This window comes from Pangasianodon hypophthalmus, chromosome 8, assembly GCF_027358585.1.
Source record: "Pangasianodon hypophthalmus isolate fPanHyp1 chromosome 8, fPanHyp1.pri, whole genome shotgun sequence".
Lineage (NCBI taxonomy): Eukaryota > Metazoa > Chordata > Actinopteri > Siluriformes > Pangasiidae > Pangasianodon > Pangasianodon hypophthalmus.
The window spans coordinates 8,475,319-8,491,542 of record NC_069717.1 but is presented as its reverse complement, the minus strand read 5'-3'; the positions used below and the strand labels follow the sequence as shown (position 1 = coordinate 8,491,542).

Here is a 16,224-nt window from a genome sequence, read left to right as displayed (position 1 = left end):
TACTTTTGTTTTTCCTTAGTCATTAGGAGCCATGATGTGTGTTTGCCCGCCTGCCACACATGTATTTGGTACTTCAACCTTTTGCAATAATGAATGGGCAATGATATGCAGCAAGCTCATACACTATGTGTGTGTGTGTGTGTGTGTGTGTATGTGTGTGTGCTTAGGCTGCTTTCACAAGGACATTTTTGGCATCAGTTAGAAAACACATTAGTATGCATGGCTGGTTTGTTGTAGGCGTGTTTCAGGCAGACTTTTTTTTTCAGTAATATAAATGCTGGTTTATCCTCTAGCTATTATTTCTCACATTTTCAGACAAGCACACAATTTTGGGATCTATATTCAACAACTCATTCAGAGTCTGAAGCAATATTTATCAATTTTGCTTACCTGTAGTATTCCTATAATACCTATAATATCTGTATTGCTTTATTTTAGAAAGAATGTTTCTTTGTATTGCATAATAGCTAGAGTGCTGTTATAATGCCAGCCACAAATCTGCCTCCTTAAAGTAATATGTGTGTGTATTTCTGTGTATACACTGACAGGCCCTGATTTACTGAGATCCTACATTTGAGCAATTTGATAAATTGTCTGTGCAGTTAATGGGCATGTGGTGGGTGTATTTGAGTTCCCAGGGTTGTGACGGCTGTGTAGCCAGTCATCAGACTCTTCTGAAAAACTTTCTAATGTCGTACAACCTGTTTGTGCCATCAGTAATAAAGTCAGTAAGTTATTGGTAAAAAAAAAAAAAAGGCTGTGGGATTTTGGTGTTCTTGATCAAGATGTTACTCGATTCTGGATAGCATCTGTCAGTGTGTTTTCTTTCAATATGCAGGATAGTTACATGATGGCTTTGCAGCAAACCCGTGTTCTTGCACGTTCCTCATTCTGAAAATCATCTTTGTCATCTGTGCACACCTAGTAAAAGCTGACATACAGTAGTTTGTGTCCCGACGATGCCACAACTATCTGTGGCTGGAAGCCAACGCACCAGAATTTCTCTCTGGGTGGGACGCATGGTGTACTCTCTCTCCTGTCAATCACAGCAGCACTAGCCAATCATGAGTGTCTGAGAGCTCATGTATGCGGAAGAGGGCATATAGTGCTTTCCTCCCGAGTGTGTTACATTTCCCTGTGTTGCAGCATGAGCAGCCATTCGAAAAGATGCTGTTGGCTGGTTTCATGTGTCGTGTGAAAAATGCTGGCGACTGCTACATCAGCAGTCTACTGAACCTACTTGCTTGATTGGCAACTATAAATAAAAAAAATACAAAATCTGCTTGTCCTAAGGCACTTGAGCTACTGATTGGTCCACTTCTTAACCACCATCTTCAGGCATAACCTTGCACTGGCATTTTTCTTATTCAAATCAATGGCAAAAGATGTTTTTTTTTCTGATTATCAATATGCTCTTGTGAAGATTTGGCGACCGGAAGCCCTTAAACAACAATGTGTCCATTTACAATTCAGTGCGTACATGTGACCATTTCTTCACTGCCTTTCCTCCTTTCGCTCTGTCCTCATCTCTGACTCAGTGTCTAGCTGAGACCGTGTGCAGCTCTGTGTTGTCATCCCAGCAGCCCTCTGCCTGCCTGCTGAGAGAGTTAATGGTGTGAACAGTGAGGGGGAATGGAGAAACCGAGACAGGCAGCAGGAGAAGGAAAAGAACATGGAGGACAGAGAGAGGGAGAGAGAGAGAAAAAAAAAAAGAAAATGCACTGCAATTGAAATTTTTGGGGCTTCATATGGGGTGTCATTTGTTCCTCATGCTCTCACTTACCCTCTTCATGTGGATGGGACACAAGCTATAAAAATACATATTACTGCTATAGATTGCATGTTACTGGTGGCAGCAGCAGTGAGGGCAGTGAGGAGAGCTCTTCCTCCCACTCAGCCCGCTGAAATACTCAGCTGTAGATTAGTCAAGACAGAGGCGAATGTAAAGGATGTGAGTGTGTGTAGGAGGCCATTTTTAGAGCTGGACCGGGTTCCACGTGAGGCCTGGAGGATCGTGGCTTTCAGTGACACCTCTTTGTCTCTCATGTGAACGCACTGTTATAGGTCAGATGTCATGTGTGAGTCATGCTTAAGTGTGCCTGACTGACACAAGGTTATATAGACTGCAGGCATGAGATGATACACTAAAGACATTATACGAGACATATCCAGACTTCACGGGAAGATATTGACACGGGGTGATACTGACACATCTAAAATATTAAGTTTTATTTATTACAATTATTTTGTAATGACAACAAATTGAACCATTGCAATATCAATACATTGTATTGTAAGAAGAGTAGATCAGGATTTATATTATAAGGTGTCATTGCCCCCTATTATTAACCTCATTTTGATCTTTTTTATGTCATAAATGTATGTAATAATAGCAACATTATATTAATATGGAAAGATTGTTTAATGGTAGATTGTGCTTTAAATGATTAGGCTAAATAACAAATTCGTGTCATCACCGCTCTTACTGTCTGACATCCACTTGAAATGGATGACTGTGTCACATTCAACAGTTTAACTGTACAGATGAGGAAAGCAATCGTGATTTTATTTTTCACTAAAACTAATTAAAAAAAATTAGGTGTTGATTTTAATCTGCATTTCAGACCGCAGTCAAGCCAGCTGTGGTAGAAACTGGTGTGCACGTGTATATGGTGGTTTACAGTAACTGCCCTATGGATAGCTACACTATGGATCTGCTGTGAATCCTGGATAGTGTGAAATGTTGAGCAGTAGTCTATTACAGGTTTCAGTATTATATTTTCAAAGTTCACGCGAGCCAAATGAAATGAGGCTGCAGGCCTTGTGTTTGAAACATTTGCCATAACACTTCCTTCTGTTTAGCTAAACTTTTTGGATTATTAACGAAGCATGTTTCAAGGCAGTTAGGTTCCCACTCACAAATTTCATCCTCTGTATGCTACTACCCCTAGTGTGTGAGAAGATTTAGAGCTCATAATGTCCTCTCATCTAACTGTTGCGTGTGTGTGTGTGTGTCTGTGTTTCAGGCCCTCCTGGGCTGCAGTTGCAGTACCGTGTCGATCCTGCCTTCCTAAAGCCTGGCGAGCGTGTATGGTTCCTCCGCTACCTGGCACTGCACACCCTGCACATAGACGTGTGGGACAGCGACTCGCTACTGCTCATCGGCTCTGCTGCTGTTCAGCTGAAGGTTCACCGCTTACACACCTGAGACACGCTAAACCACTGTTCAGAATTACACTAACACAGCTTAAACCATGTTCACATTAGCAAGCGACAGGTGGCCAGTCATTTCCTCTGAGGGCACGGGACTCAGAGCTCCTTTTCCGACATCATTTACATTTAATCATTTGGCAGGTGGTTTTATTCAAAGTGACGTACAAGTGAGTTACAATCAATCATGGAGCTGAATGGATGAGTGGATCTAAGGGCTAGAGTAACAGTGATATGTTTCAAATTTATTTTAGCATAAAATATGGCTGCATGAGACAAACTTGTACTGACATCAGCATCAGCACAGATATAAATAGTGGAATCTAGATAGCTGACAGAGGGCGCAGTACTGAAGCCTTCCCTCAGTGGAGCATGCAGATTTAGATGTAGTTGTAAAACCACGTGATTTAACTATTAGCTAAATACAGTTGCATATAATAGAAGAATTCATGAGTATTTTATCAGATAATGTAGTGTAGCTAAACTGTAATAAGTGTCAAATAAATATTCCTTATCAGAGAGTGTGATTCTGTATAATGTTCTTAGATAAGTCTACTACAAGCTTCTGATCTCAGTTGAAGTGCAGCCATATTATTTGTACAGACATCCAAAAAAATTGCGCTTTCACCTGTAATTACTTGTTTAATAACCTGCCCTTTGTTTGATTGGACAGCTGTGATTCTCCAATTGTTTTGAAAAAACCAGGGATGTTACAGGCTTTCTGAAGCACCTCTGATGAAGCCTTAACTAGACAAAACTAAACAAACATTGGTTACTCTTCTAACATTTTCTAAACGGATAATTATACCACGACGTTGCTGAATTCTCAAATCTGATTCGTCAGACGGTGTTGATTAATGTTGCATGACAAAGCACAGGTTTATATTAATATGCTTGTTCTAATATGATATTGTTTTAAGTAAAAAATCCCTTAAGTCTTCCGTGTGTTGTTATTTTACAAAGTTAAATCCCTGGTATTTCAGTAGGTTTTGCCATTTAATGTGATCATGGTTTTAGATCACACTCCAGTCACCAAAATATACCCAAGTCTCATTGTCTCCAGATGTGCATCAATACACATCACTAAAAGCTGAGTCAAGCTAACCTAGTGTCAGAGAGAGAGTCTGCCTTCCTTTCCCATCATGATCTGTCTGCAACTGGGTCTTAAACTGTCCCGAACACTCCCTACATCCCAGTCCCTCAGTGCTATGAATGTTTTATGCCTGATCTTTGTCCAGGTGAGCAGGGACAGCAAACTGCTGCAGAATTAATGAGATATGGATTTGAGTGCTCTGGGTAATGGATTTAAACAGCTCTCTTAGGTAACACTCCCAGACTTTTAGTCCATGACTACTGTGCTTGGCTGTGTGCCCAGTGCTGGCATCATGTTCAGAAGGCACATGTTAAACAGCAGATGCTGAATAACAGAACAAAAGTAAAACACATGCAGGGACCTCAGTGTCCACGTCGTCAAAATGACAGCACCAAACAGACACGGTGACCTTTTCAGGAAACACACAGGGGCAGATCAGACTTCTGATAAGCCTTTAGCCTCTTGTCATCAGATTGTGGCATTTGTCACCCAGCTGTGGAGTACATGTGGACAGCTTGTTGCAATTGCACTTGTCTTGGTTTGTTTGTCTAGTGTGTGTCAAGTGTCTAGTCAACAGCTAGGGTGAGTACACAGAGGTCAGAAATTGCAGGTTTGCATGTAGAACATGGATCCAATTCTATCAACCATTTCTGAAGGCATGTCATGAAGCAGTTGAATTAAGAAATGTCCAGTAGTGAAAACAGGAGAAATGAGAACATACAGTGGAAAAATTCTGAAGTATATGTTGTAAACATGACTAAAGCACTTAAAACCCCAGGGTTCGACAAATCATTGACCAGCTCACTGGGCAACTCAAAGCTTCAATGTGCTAGCCAGTCCCATGTTGTGCTTTCCCAGAAGTCCAATTAACTAGACTAAAAAGTGACAACTAACATGGGTGGCAATGGTGCCTTAGTGGTTAGCACTGTTGCCTCGCACTGCCAGGGTTGGGGGGTTCGATTCCTGTCTCCACCCTGTGTGTGGAGTTTGCATGTTCTCCCCGTGTTTCAGGGGTTTCCTCCAGGTGCTCAGGTTTCCTCCCCCAGTCCAAAGACGTGTTGTAGGCAGGTTGGCATCTCTAAATTGTCCGCAGTTTGTGAATGTGAACATGTGCAGTTGTGCCCTGCGATGGATTGGCACCCCGTCCAGGGTGTCCCCTGCCTTGTGCACCGAGTCCCCTGGGCTAGGCTCCAGGCTCTCCATGACCATGTGTAGGATAAACGGTACAGAAAATGGATGGATGGAAAAAGCGACAACTAACATAATTTATTGCAAAAGTACGACGAGGTCATTATATGCATTAATACAGACTACGGAAAATAAGCGAGTACTTGAATCCCTGGGAGGGGGTGACTTTATGTAGCTGCAGTCTTTATCCTCTCCTGGTAGTGTCTCAGGGTGGCACGATGGCACAGCAGGTAGCGTTGCTGCCTCACGGCTCCAGGGCTCCTATTTCAATCCTGAGCTCAGGTTAATGTCTGTGTTGAGCTTTTTATGTTCTCCCTAGGCTACCAATCTGCCCATCCCTGCTATAAGATAGTTTGAGTTATTAGTACAATTGGGCAAGAATTAGCATGATAATCTGCTCAATTAGCATTTGACTTGAAGGTCTCTTCAGGTGAGCTTTACTTGGATGAAGGAATAAATTAGTAACCCTGTGAGAAACCACAAGGCACTTTACAGCATATTTGCCCACAAGGAGAAAAAAAATCAGTAACTGCAGGAAAATTAGAGAATTTTTAAAACCATCTTCTCCCTCTTGTATGAGGAGAGCATTTGGGTGATTTATAGTTTACTACAGGGCCAGTCTGCTCTCTTCAGTCTGCTCACTTTCTCTTGTCCATATGGGACACGTGTCTTCATGTACCTCGCTTTATGCACAGGGGCATTGTCATGCTGGAATAGGCTTGGACTCCTTAATTCCAGTGAAGGAAAGTGTTAATGTTAAAGCATATAAAGACATTCTAGATAATTCTGTGCTTCCAGCCTTGTGGCAACAGTTTGGGGAAGGCTCTCAAATGGATGTGATGATCAGGTGTCCACAAACTTTTGGCCATATTGCATAGCTAGAATAGCTATATTTTCATATCACTTCCAGGTTTTATTTTCTCTTTTGTTCGTCAATCCAAATATTCAGAGCACCTGTCATGTTTGCAGTACTACACCTCTGTCCTTTGGCTCAGTTTGAGCTTCACAGCTCAGTTTAGCAGCTTACATCTACAAAAAAATACATGCTGTGGTTTATTTCTCACAGTTGGGTCAATTTGGGGTTGAATTGCTTTCTCTCTGTAATCAAACATTGTTAGACTTTGCTTGGAACCGTGCCAAGATTTCCTTGTGCGAGTCGGTGGTCCACACCGGAGTGCAATTGCTGTGATCTTATCTGTCTAAACGAACCACACCAAAGATGGATAAAAGGCAACAGAGTTCGATTCAAACTGACTAAACACTGCATACGTGAAAGCACCCTAAATCAGCAAAGCTGTCTTTTGTATTTAACAAGTAATGGACCAACTCTCAACCATAATTATGTTGATGCCTTCAACTGGCACTTCGTTTTGTATCTGTCAATATACTGTAAAGGTACAGTGGTGAAGTGTGCTTAAGTCTATACAGTCACACTGTCCACACTTATTGATTATTACAGTGCTTCACAGGTCTAGACCATCTTAATTAGACTGTTGATAAGAAGCCAGACGGTGTTCTCTCTCACTCATTCTCTGTTTCTCTCACTCTCCCTCTCTCTCTCTCTCTCTCTCTCTCTCTCTCTCTCTCTCTCTGGCCGTACAGACCTGTCTGCCCACTGGGACTTTTTTCCAGATGGCTGGTCTGCTATTCAGCACTACTTCTCTGAGATGCTTAATGAATATAGTCCCTGGTTGTGAGTTGTGCCTCTATCAGTAATAATCATCTTTATTAAATTTTAGTGCTACATAAAATATTACAAACGCAAAACACAAAGGAAATATAAAAACAAGTGAAGTGTTGGGTAAGCTGTAAAATGCAGTTTAAAAGAAAGATGCAAAACAAACATTTATGTGCGTGCAGAAGATAGAATCAGCGAAGGAATAAATTGTAAAAGATAAAAATTAAATTAGAAAGTAGTTGAATGCATTAGTTAAACCAGTGAGGGGAAAAAAAATCTGAAAATATGCTGACTTGTGTGTTCTGTGTCTGCAGCATCTGTTGCGTCAGGGTCGAGCCGCTGTGCAGGTGATTCATGAGCTGGAGGTCATTAGCACTGAGTACCTGCAGGATGCCAGTCTGGCAAGAGAGCATGCAGGTGGGCAGAGGGCCATGCCTGCCATGACTGTCTACACCATTGTCAAAGGCAGGCTGCATATCCGACTGGGAAACATCGGTAAGCTATCTGCTGTCGGTTTAGTATTTTCAATTTTTCCATATGCTCTTATTGTATTATTTCATATTCTCTTATTTTCATAACAATACAAAGGTGACATTTTTGCAATACACTGACATTTTGTTTGGAGATCAAAAGATGAACATGAGAAAAAGATCAGAATTTCAGATTTATATCTAGCTGTGTTAAACAAGTCAGAACATGCCACCTTTTTGTTTGAACCCACCCCTTTTTCAAGTAATCAGAAATATGTGACTGACAGGTGTTTTTTGCTGCCCAGGTGTGCCCTGTTAGATTGATTGTTTTAAAAATCAGTAGCTCTGAACATCTACTCTTGGTTTGAGCCCTGGGTTTAACCTGTGAAGATTGCATTTGTTGTTAAAAAGGATAAACCAACATGAAGACCAGAGAGCTGTCTATGGGAGAAAAGCAAGTCATTTTGAAGCTGAGAAAAGAGGGAAAATCAACCAGAGTCATTGCACATGCATATGGTATAGCCAATATAACAATTTGGAATGTCCAGAAAAAGAAAGAAATTGTACTAACAACCAGACATCGAACTTCTACAGGCTCTCAACCAGTCTCCTTACTCCTACATACACTTTTGTCCAATACCAATCACTCCTACAGACACTCTTGACCAATCCTGGCCACTTCTACACACACTTGGCCAATACCACCCGCTCCTACCAATTCTCTAGACCAATTTTGTCCCCTTGTGCAGTCATTCTGCCTGTCTCCTGATATTTTCTAACAAACTTTGTTGGTCCCAAAATAAAAACAGACTATTAATTCAAACCACAGTGACCCTGACCAGGATAAAGCAGTTACTGAAGATGAGTGTGTGAATGTGGTAAATGCATCACACACCACTGCAAGAGTAACGCACCACGTCCAGTGTACTTCCTTGTTAATGAACCTGGCTAAACCTGAACCTGGTAAACTGAGACAGATTGTGCTCCATAAAACCAGGATGTCAAACCAAGCTCTGTATGTGTTATACTCTACTGATATTGCATTAGAATATTTCTGCTAATTAGCATGTGGCATTGATATGATTGATAGATGATTTGTTTTACCAAGTTATGTTCACTGTCACTACTTGATAGAAAAGATGCATGTGCAGGATGTCTTAGTATAAAAAGCACAAATTATCACTAGAATCACAGAGTGACATTTATCAGTGTAGCTCTTTTATGTAGGAATGCTCCACAGCATTTATTTTTATAGCTCACTAAAGGCAAGTCACAGCTCTTCACAGCCACAATCAATTAATTCAACCAAGACTCCTGAATAAAGAGCTCAGGCCTCTTTATCCGGGATTAGTGCTTTTGTCTGCAGTATTTGTTTCTTAATGAGAAATGGTCATTAGTCTGTTTGAGAACTCGATTTGGAATTTATCAGCTCAGAGAGTGATAGCGATTTTTATCAGGCACATCCCAGACTCCTTGAGGTCAAAGCTAAGGTAATTACCAGACAAATAAGAATGAAAGAAAAGTAAAAGAAAGCAGGAGGTCAGTTGTTCACATATTTGTGGGCCTCCATCTGCCATGTATTAATGGATCAATCAGAGTCCTGATTATTTCCTGTTAGGTTTTGTTTGGATGAAATGATATGACCCTCTTCTGCTGGGTGATGCTCTTTGGCAAATGAGTGTAGATATTCTTGTAGATATAGTTGTATAGTACAGGTTTCCTGACCTGAAATATGATCCTCTATTGCATGTTTCTTTTTTGCATCACAAGTAAAGTTTTAAAGTCACCCACTAAAGTGAAAAGGGAGAAAGTCACATTTAAAGAGTCTATTCTGATAGCTGGTATCTGATTGCAAATCAAGTTGATTAGGTTCATTTCCATTTCGCTGTGGCACCTAGCTATCCAACAGCTTGATCAAATCATGACATTCACTGTGTGAGGCAGCTACATCTATGCAGCAAGGTCTTAGACATCTGGCACCTTACACAACGTCTTTGCAGGAATATTGCCAAGCCAAGATTTAAAAAGTAACTAACGACATTTCCACAAACTTTTTGCAAAACGTGATTTTTTTTTTTTTTTTTTTTGGCTGTCAGATTTCAGCCACACTGACATCCGATGGGTTTTCCAGATCGCCACACAAATATGTAACTTTTCAATGCCTTTACTTTGGATCAGATGGCTAATGGACCATTCTCTTTGGCAAATACTTCAGGTTCTGTTTTAATTGTCCACATGCTAAAACCACATATTGGCATTTATGAAAACAAAATGAAGAAAAACCTAATCAAATCTTCTTTAATTAATTTCAGCTCAAAGCAAACAGACAAGCAGATAATTAAAACAACTTCAAATCCTTGGGAAAAAAAGGACGAATTAATTAAAGTATAATGGAGTAAACAAAATGCATCGTGGATGGATTTTGAGAATCGAGCAGTTTAATGAGCCATCGCTGTAGCAACCGGCTGTTTCACCTGCGTTCAGCACACTGTTCTTTCCAGCTTTGAGAAGATGAACGCAGGCAGATGGAGCGAATGAAGATTAGGATTTCGTTCTTCTGCCCGCCTCTGGCTCCTCCACCACTCGGCTGCAAAAGCTTGATAAGCATGGCAGACCCAAAGCTGAGAGAGTTGAGGGAGAAAGAGCAATAAAGAGCGGTTGAGCTTGAAGGAAAGCTTGATATGTAAAATCGTCTTTGTGCACTAATTTTTCCTTCAACATGCCCTATTTCTCTTTTGATGGGAAAAATTAGAGAACAATAACATGCATCTACAAAAAACAACACTGTTTTATTTTTAAGATAAAGCATGTTGCTTCTAATGGAGCCTGACTATTCTCAACACTTTAGATAATGTAGTAAAAGTGTAAACATCAGCAGATTTTGTATTTAGAAAACTGCTTTAGAGTGGGTTTGTGTTTAGATCCTCTGTTCCATACACCTTTATGTACCTCTGTTACTTAGAAATATGAATATGGTGCACCCCTTAATTTTTTCTCTTTAGTAAATTATGGTCCAATTCTTTATCTTAAATCTTTTTTAAAGGTACACTATGTCCACATTTCTAGATGAAAGATACATATTAAAGGTACAACAGATAAGAGTCCCGCCCCAGCGACAAGGAAAGATACAGTTTAGGACCCTTTTTTACCTCAGCATCAATGGAGTACAATGTTTAGTTACAACTAATGCAAGTGTATGATTAACCGAACAAAAGGTCATACCAGGGTTTCAGTCATAATGCTAAGAAATATTTGTATTGCTGTATTTTGTAGATGAATAAGAGCATTCTAGCCAAGTTATGCTCATCTTTACTGCAATCAGAAGTCAGTCCCTTGTATCCTAAAAGATACTATATTGTTTTTAAGGCTAAAGACATAATATTCTTTCTTCTTTAGGCACAAGTCACGTCATGAAAATTTCTATTCACATGGTATTTTTACCAGAACTTATGTTTCTGATTCCTAAGGCTTATTATTCTGTAACTGGATAAAATCAGTGCAAAATGGCTGATTATCGTAAACACGGTCACAAGGCTGTTACACAATAATTTGTCCATTAAAAATAAATAAATAAATAAATAAATAAATAAATAAATAAATAAAAATAATAATAATAATAATAATAATAATAATAATAATGCATTCTGTATTTTAATATTACCTACAAAATTATGGAGAACATATAGTGACTTGCTTTTTTTAATAATCTTTTTTTGTTTGAATTACAATTTCTCTATATTAATTGAAATTATTTGAAAAAAAGTGGTACAATTCATTTTATTAACCTATAGTTAGAGACACATGATTTATTTCAGGCAAAATAGCTAAAATGTGCTGAAAGAACCAGTTTAAATGGAAATAATAGCGTTCCAGCTTTTGTATAACGTCTCCTTTATGTATGTACAGTGTGTAAGGAATAAAACAGGGTGTGCTGTTTTAGGAAAATAATCAATGATATGTTGGAGTGAAGTCCAGTAACAGCACGTCCTGAAGTGTTTTACTCTTTCCTACTACAGCAATCTGCCAACACTAACAATGTATGTATTAATGAATGTCACGCTGTATGTTTTATTTTTTTATAATTGCATTTAATGTCATGGAAGGTCTGCGAAGCAAGTTAGTTCTTGTTATGGCTTTTGTTATAGCAGCTATAAACAGTAATTTCCTCACCAGATGTTCTGTTATTCTATCTTTTAAATTTAATGAGACAAAAAAAATCCAGCTTGTCGTGTTACTGAGAAACTGCAGTCCTGAAGACTTTGCCGTGTCTGAAAACGTAAAGTTAAAGCTTTATCGATAGTGTTACAAAGCACTGACACTGCAGACTCAGCCTGAAATAGGAAATAAACATCTCCTCACAGAAACCTTCACCATACACACTTCCGCACACTTTTTAAGTCTTTTTATGTGAAGCACCTGCCATACAAGGGCCTGTGTAAGTATTTGAACAAGCTCATTAATATAAACCTTGCCTTGAAGCCTGACTACTGTCAGAGCTGCTCTTTTAGACAACCACTCAGCCAACCAGTCTGACCAATCAGCACTATGGTATAAAGGAAATATTTAAAGTCTGTAAGATATATATGTTCTTTGTTCATGATATTGAAATTGTATTTTAAAGAACGATTTAGAATCTCAACCTCAAGTAGTTATGTCTAACAGGTGTATTTACTATAGAACATGGGAGCCATATTTCAGTATTAGATGCTTATAACCTCTCTCGGAATGGAGGGAATGAACGTGACAGTTCTCTGCACACGTGTCGATGATAGATTCCTGTTGTTACATGTTTCACAAGGACACGAGGACAAGGCAATTCTCTGTGGCTTGTTGTATGTTATGGCAAGATGTTTCCCTGAAAATCCTTGTGAAATAAGCAATCTTCAGGGTCCAACTGATTGTGAGCAATGTTTCAGCACGCTTGGCTCTCTATCATCCCTCAGGTTAGAAAAGGCACTGGTGCCTTCTGCCAGATCTGTGCTGCTTTGACAGGCCAAAGCCTCGGGACTTTGTAGAAAGCGTGTACACACTGCTGGTATTTTTAATAGAGGCTACTCAATCAAAAGCAACATGCCAACACACCTTTCTCTCAGATCTGACCTTGCTCTCCTTATACGCTCTAATTACAGCCCTCGAATAGCCGTAATCAAGCGTAAAGCCAATGGGACACTTGGAGCTGTTTATGTTCATGTTATACCCTTGAGAATAGGGTATTAATGCGGCTAATGCGGTCATTTAGAATTTGCTCCAAGCTGACAGAGAGAACACAGGGCTGGATTTGTGAAAGGGTCTGAAACACATGTGGCCAAAGCTTTTCTTTTGTTCATCTGAAAATCATGTTAGCTAACCCCTCTCCTTTACATGCTCAATTTATCATTAATGGTATCGCATCTCATTTCGTTTTGACCACTGAATAGTCTCTGAAGCTGTGATCAGTGCAGCGTGTTTTATCCCACATTCTCCTGACCGGAATCAATGCCAGGACATTGATCAAGATAACAATGCAAACAACCTACCCACTCTTTCCTGCCAATACCCTGTATAAAAGAGTCACAGACAAGAAGTAATGAAAATAGACTGGTCTCTTGTCATGAATAAGCTTCAGACTTATTCTTGGGTTATTCTTGGGCACACTACTCGTGCTAACTGTGTAGGACATGTTAATTTATTAATTTTTTTTTTTTTATACCAAATTGCTACTGAATTCTCAATTCTACAACAACATGGCTCTGACAGTAGTTCCAGCTTTAAGGCAAATCACAGGTTTATATTAATGTTTTTATTATATTCCATTATCTTTTCTGTATAAACAAATTACAATGGAATTTGTATGGCAGACGATCCACAAAATAAACTTAGTAGAAACGTGTGTAATTGTTGATATGGTGAAGTTTTCTGTGAGGAGATGTTTATTTAGTATTTTGGAAGGAGTCTCCAGTGTTAGCTCTTTGCAGTAGTCAGAGGTAACTTTAAGTTGGCCGACACAGGACAGTCTTCAGTATGGAGGCCTTCAAGGTTTACTGGTAACATGACAAGCTTCATTTATTTTCTTATTTATTTCAGAGATAGAGATAGAGATTCAAGAGATAGAATTAAGAAATGCTGGCAAAGGAATGACTGCTGTAGTGTAAGTCATAACATGAACTTAACATAACATAACTTGTTTTGAAGAGGTAACTATTCTTTTATTTAAAAGAAAATCGTCGTTTTGCTGTGGAATGTGTGGAATAAAACACTTTCCTGTTACATGAAATAAAGCATGCTACTCAGTGTGTTTTATTCTATACGTAATTGCCCATTATTGAGTGCCAAGTTTAAAAAAAATTAATTAAAATTAATTTTATAAAATCTATTAGAACAAACTAGTGCTTCACCTCTGTTCTTGGGACTTGTAGCCATTTTGTTGAGAATGGTATTAACTAATGTATGATGGTTTGGTTGTTTATTTGTCTCAAGCCATCCATTCAAACCAAATTCCTCATGAGTATATCTAAAATTGACCTGACAAAATGAAATGAGAAGGAATAGGGTCAAAAGCAAATTGAATCAGGCCTGGCTCTTGTGTTTAACAGGTGGTGTGGTGCAGAAAAACCCGAACTCGTCTGTTCTTCTCCCTCCATCTCGCTCTCATGTCATTCAGCCCAGCCAGACTCCCACAGGCTTTCAAGGAGGCAGTCTGTCCTCAAACACCATCCTCAACCTCAACGGTATTGCACTTCTCCCTTTTGTTTGTGAGTGGTAGTAATAAAGAATTATACTATAATTCACAAATGCACTCAATAACAAACATAATATTGAATGGATAAGACAGGAGGTTTTAAGAAATACACAACATTTATATACTACTATCATGCTAATGACTGATTTTAAGTGATTCAGTTGGTTATAACGGCTTGCCACTAGCCCTCAGGTGATGATGTTAAGATACTGATTCTGAAACGAGAATAATTACTGAACATGCTAATTTTGAAGATAACACCTTAGGTGTACAGAGAACTTTAACTGAATATACTGATTTAGATGAGAGAAAATTTACTGAAGGGACATATTGTAAAGGGAGAGCCTTTATTGAACATGATTTTGAAGAGAGAATCTTTAGTCAAAATACTGATTTTGAAGAAAAGCTTTAGTTAAGATACTGAGTTTGAAGAGAGAGCTTTTAGTTAAGATAATGAATTGGAAGAAAAACCCTTTAGCTAAGATGCTGATTTTGAAGACAGAGCTTTTAGTTAAGATACTGAATTTGAAGATAAAACCTTTAGTTAAGATGCTGATTTTTGAAGAATAAAACTTTACTGTACATACTTATTTTACTGAATGTACTAATTTTGAAAACAAAACCCGAACTGAACATGATTGTGAAGAGGGAAACTTTATTGAATATACTGATCCTGAATAAAGACTCTATAGTGAGAATACCGACTGTCATGAGAGAGCCTATATTAAACATACTGACCTTCATTGAACATTCTGATTTTGGAGACACAACAGCTGTATTTGATGATTTTTAAAAGAGATAAATACCAAAGAAATTTAGTGAAGACTTTGTAGAGAGAACCTTCAGTGAAGATACTGATTTTAAAAAAGAGACCCTTTAGTTAAGGTGAAAAGAAAACCTTTAGTTAAGGTATTGATTTTGAAGAGAGAACTTTTAGTGAAGACTTTGATTTTGAAGTGGTCACTGAACATACTTATTTTACTGAATATACTGATTTTGAAGACAAAACTTGAACCAAACATACTAATTGTAAAGAGAGAACCTTTACTGATCATAAAGATTTTGAGGAGAGAGATTTAGTGGATATACTGATCTAGAAGATAAAACCTTTAGAAAAGATACTGATTTAAAGAGAGAACATGAAGAAAACAGACTTCCTTTTGGAACAAGTCAGGCAATTTTTTTTTTAAATAGAAGGCAGCTCAAGCTCTGTCACTAAAAAAATACCACCACAGTCTTTACCCTGCCTCAGGCTTTTTGGGTCTTTCAGAGAGAGTTTTTCTAAGTGCTTTCACCTGTCAGTCAGAACAGTAAGTACTGTGATACAGGCACAAGTACACTGTATCTGCAGTACAGTCAGTCTATATAGACTGAATGTTGGTGTTTTGTAGCACGGAACGCGAGGCGGGCCCAGCGTTTGCCAGATATTGATGGCGAGTTGGCTAGTCTCCTGCAGAGTCGGATGAGAGAAGTGGATGGTGCCCGGCTGCAGAGTCGAGGTGAAACAGAGGAAGTGCGTCAGAGGAAGATTGACAGGATGGCAGCTGTCCGTCAATATGAAGAAAACACCACATCCAACACACAGGAGAAAGCCAGCTATATGGTAAGAGAAAGAGCACTCAGTGAACATTCAAGGCCAAAAGCCTCACCCTGCTACTGAGAACTACTTGTGTTTTGTCAGTTATCATGGATGATGGATGATAAAAAAAAATAGCTTTATTCAACAAAGCATTTCTTGATGTATTTCAATTTCTTACAAGGTTTTTCTAAATAGCTAAAAAACAAGTTCTTGACTCTGATTGGTCAGAAGGCGTTTTCTATAACAGCAGCTCTGACAGTAGTTCCAGCTGCAAGGCAAAACACAGGT

The 16,224-nt window shown here is 38.9% G+C and overlaps 1 protein-coding gene across 2 annotated transcripts in view; it reads left to right on the top strand.

Annotated features, from left to right (window-relative positions):
• The window catches only part of nphp4 (nephronophthisis 4), a 184,089-nt gene that overhangs the window by 129,524 nt on the left and 38,341 nt on the right, over nucleotides 1-16,224 (top strand). For both annotated transcript variants that reach the window (XM_053236026.1, XM_053236027.1), the window contains 4 exons: nucleotides 3,027-3,187; nucleotides 7,484-7,664; nucleotides 14,212-14,346; nucleotides 15,749-15,960. In XM_053236026.1, the coding sequence (XP_053092001.1) occupies nucleotides 3,027-3,187; nucleotides 7,484-7,664; nucleotides 14,212-14,346; nucleotides 15,749-15,960 (689 nt within the window). The remainder of the gene's footprint in view (nucleotides 1-3,026; nucleotides 3,188-7,483; nucleotides 7,665-14,211; nucleotides 14,347-15,748; nucleotides 15,961-16,224) is intronic.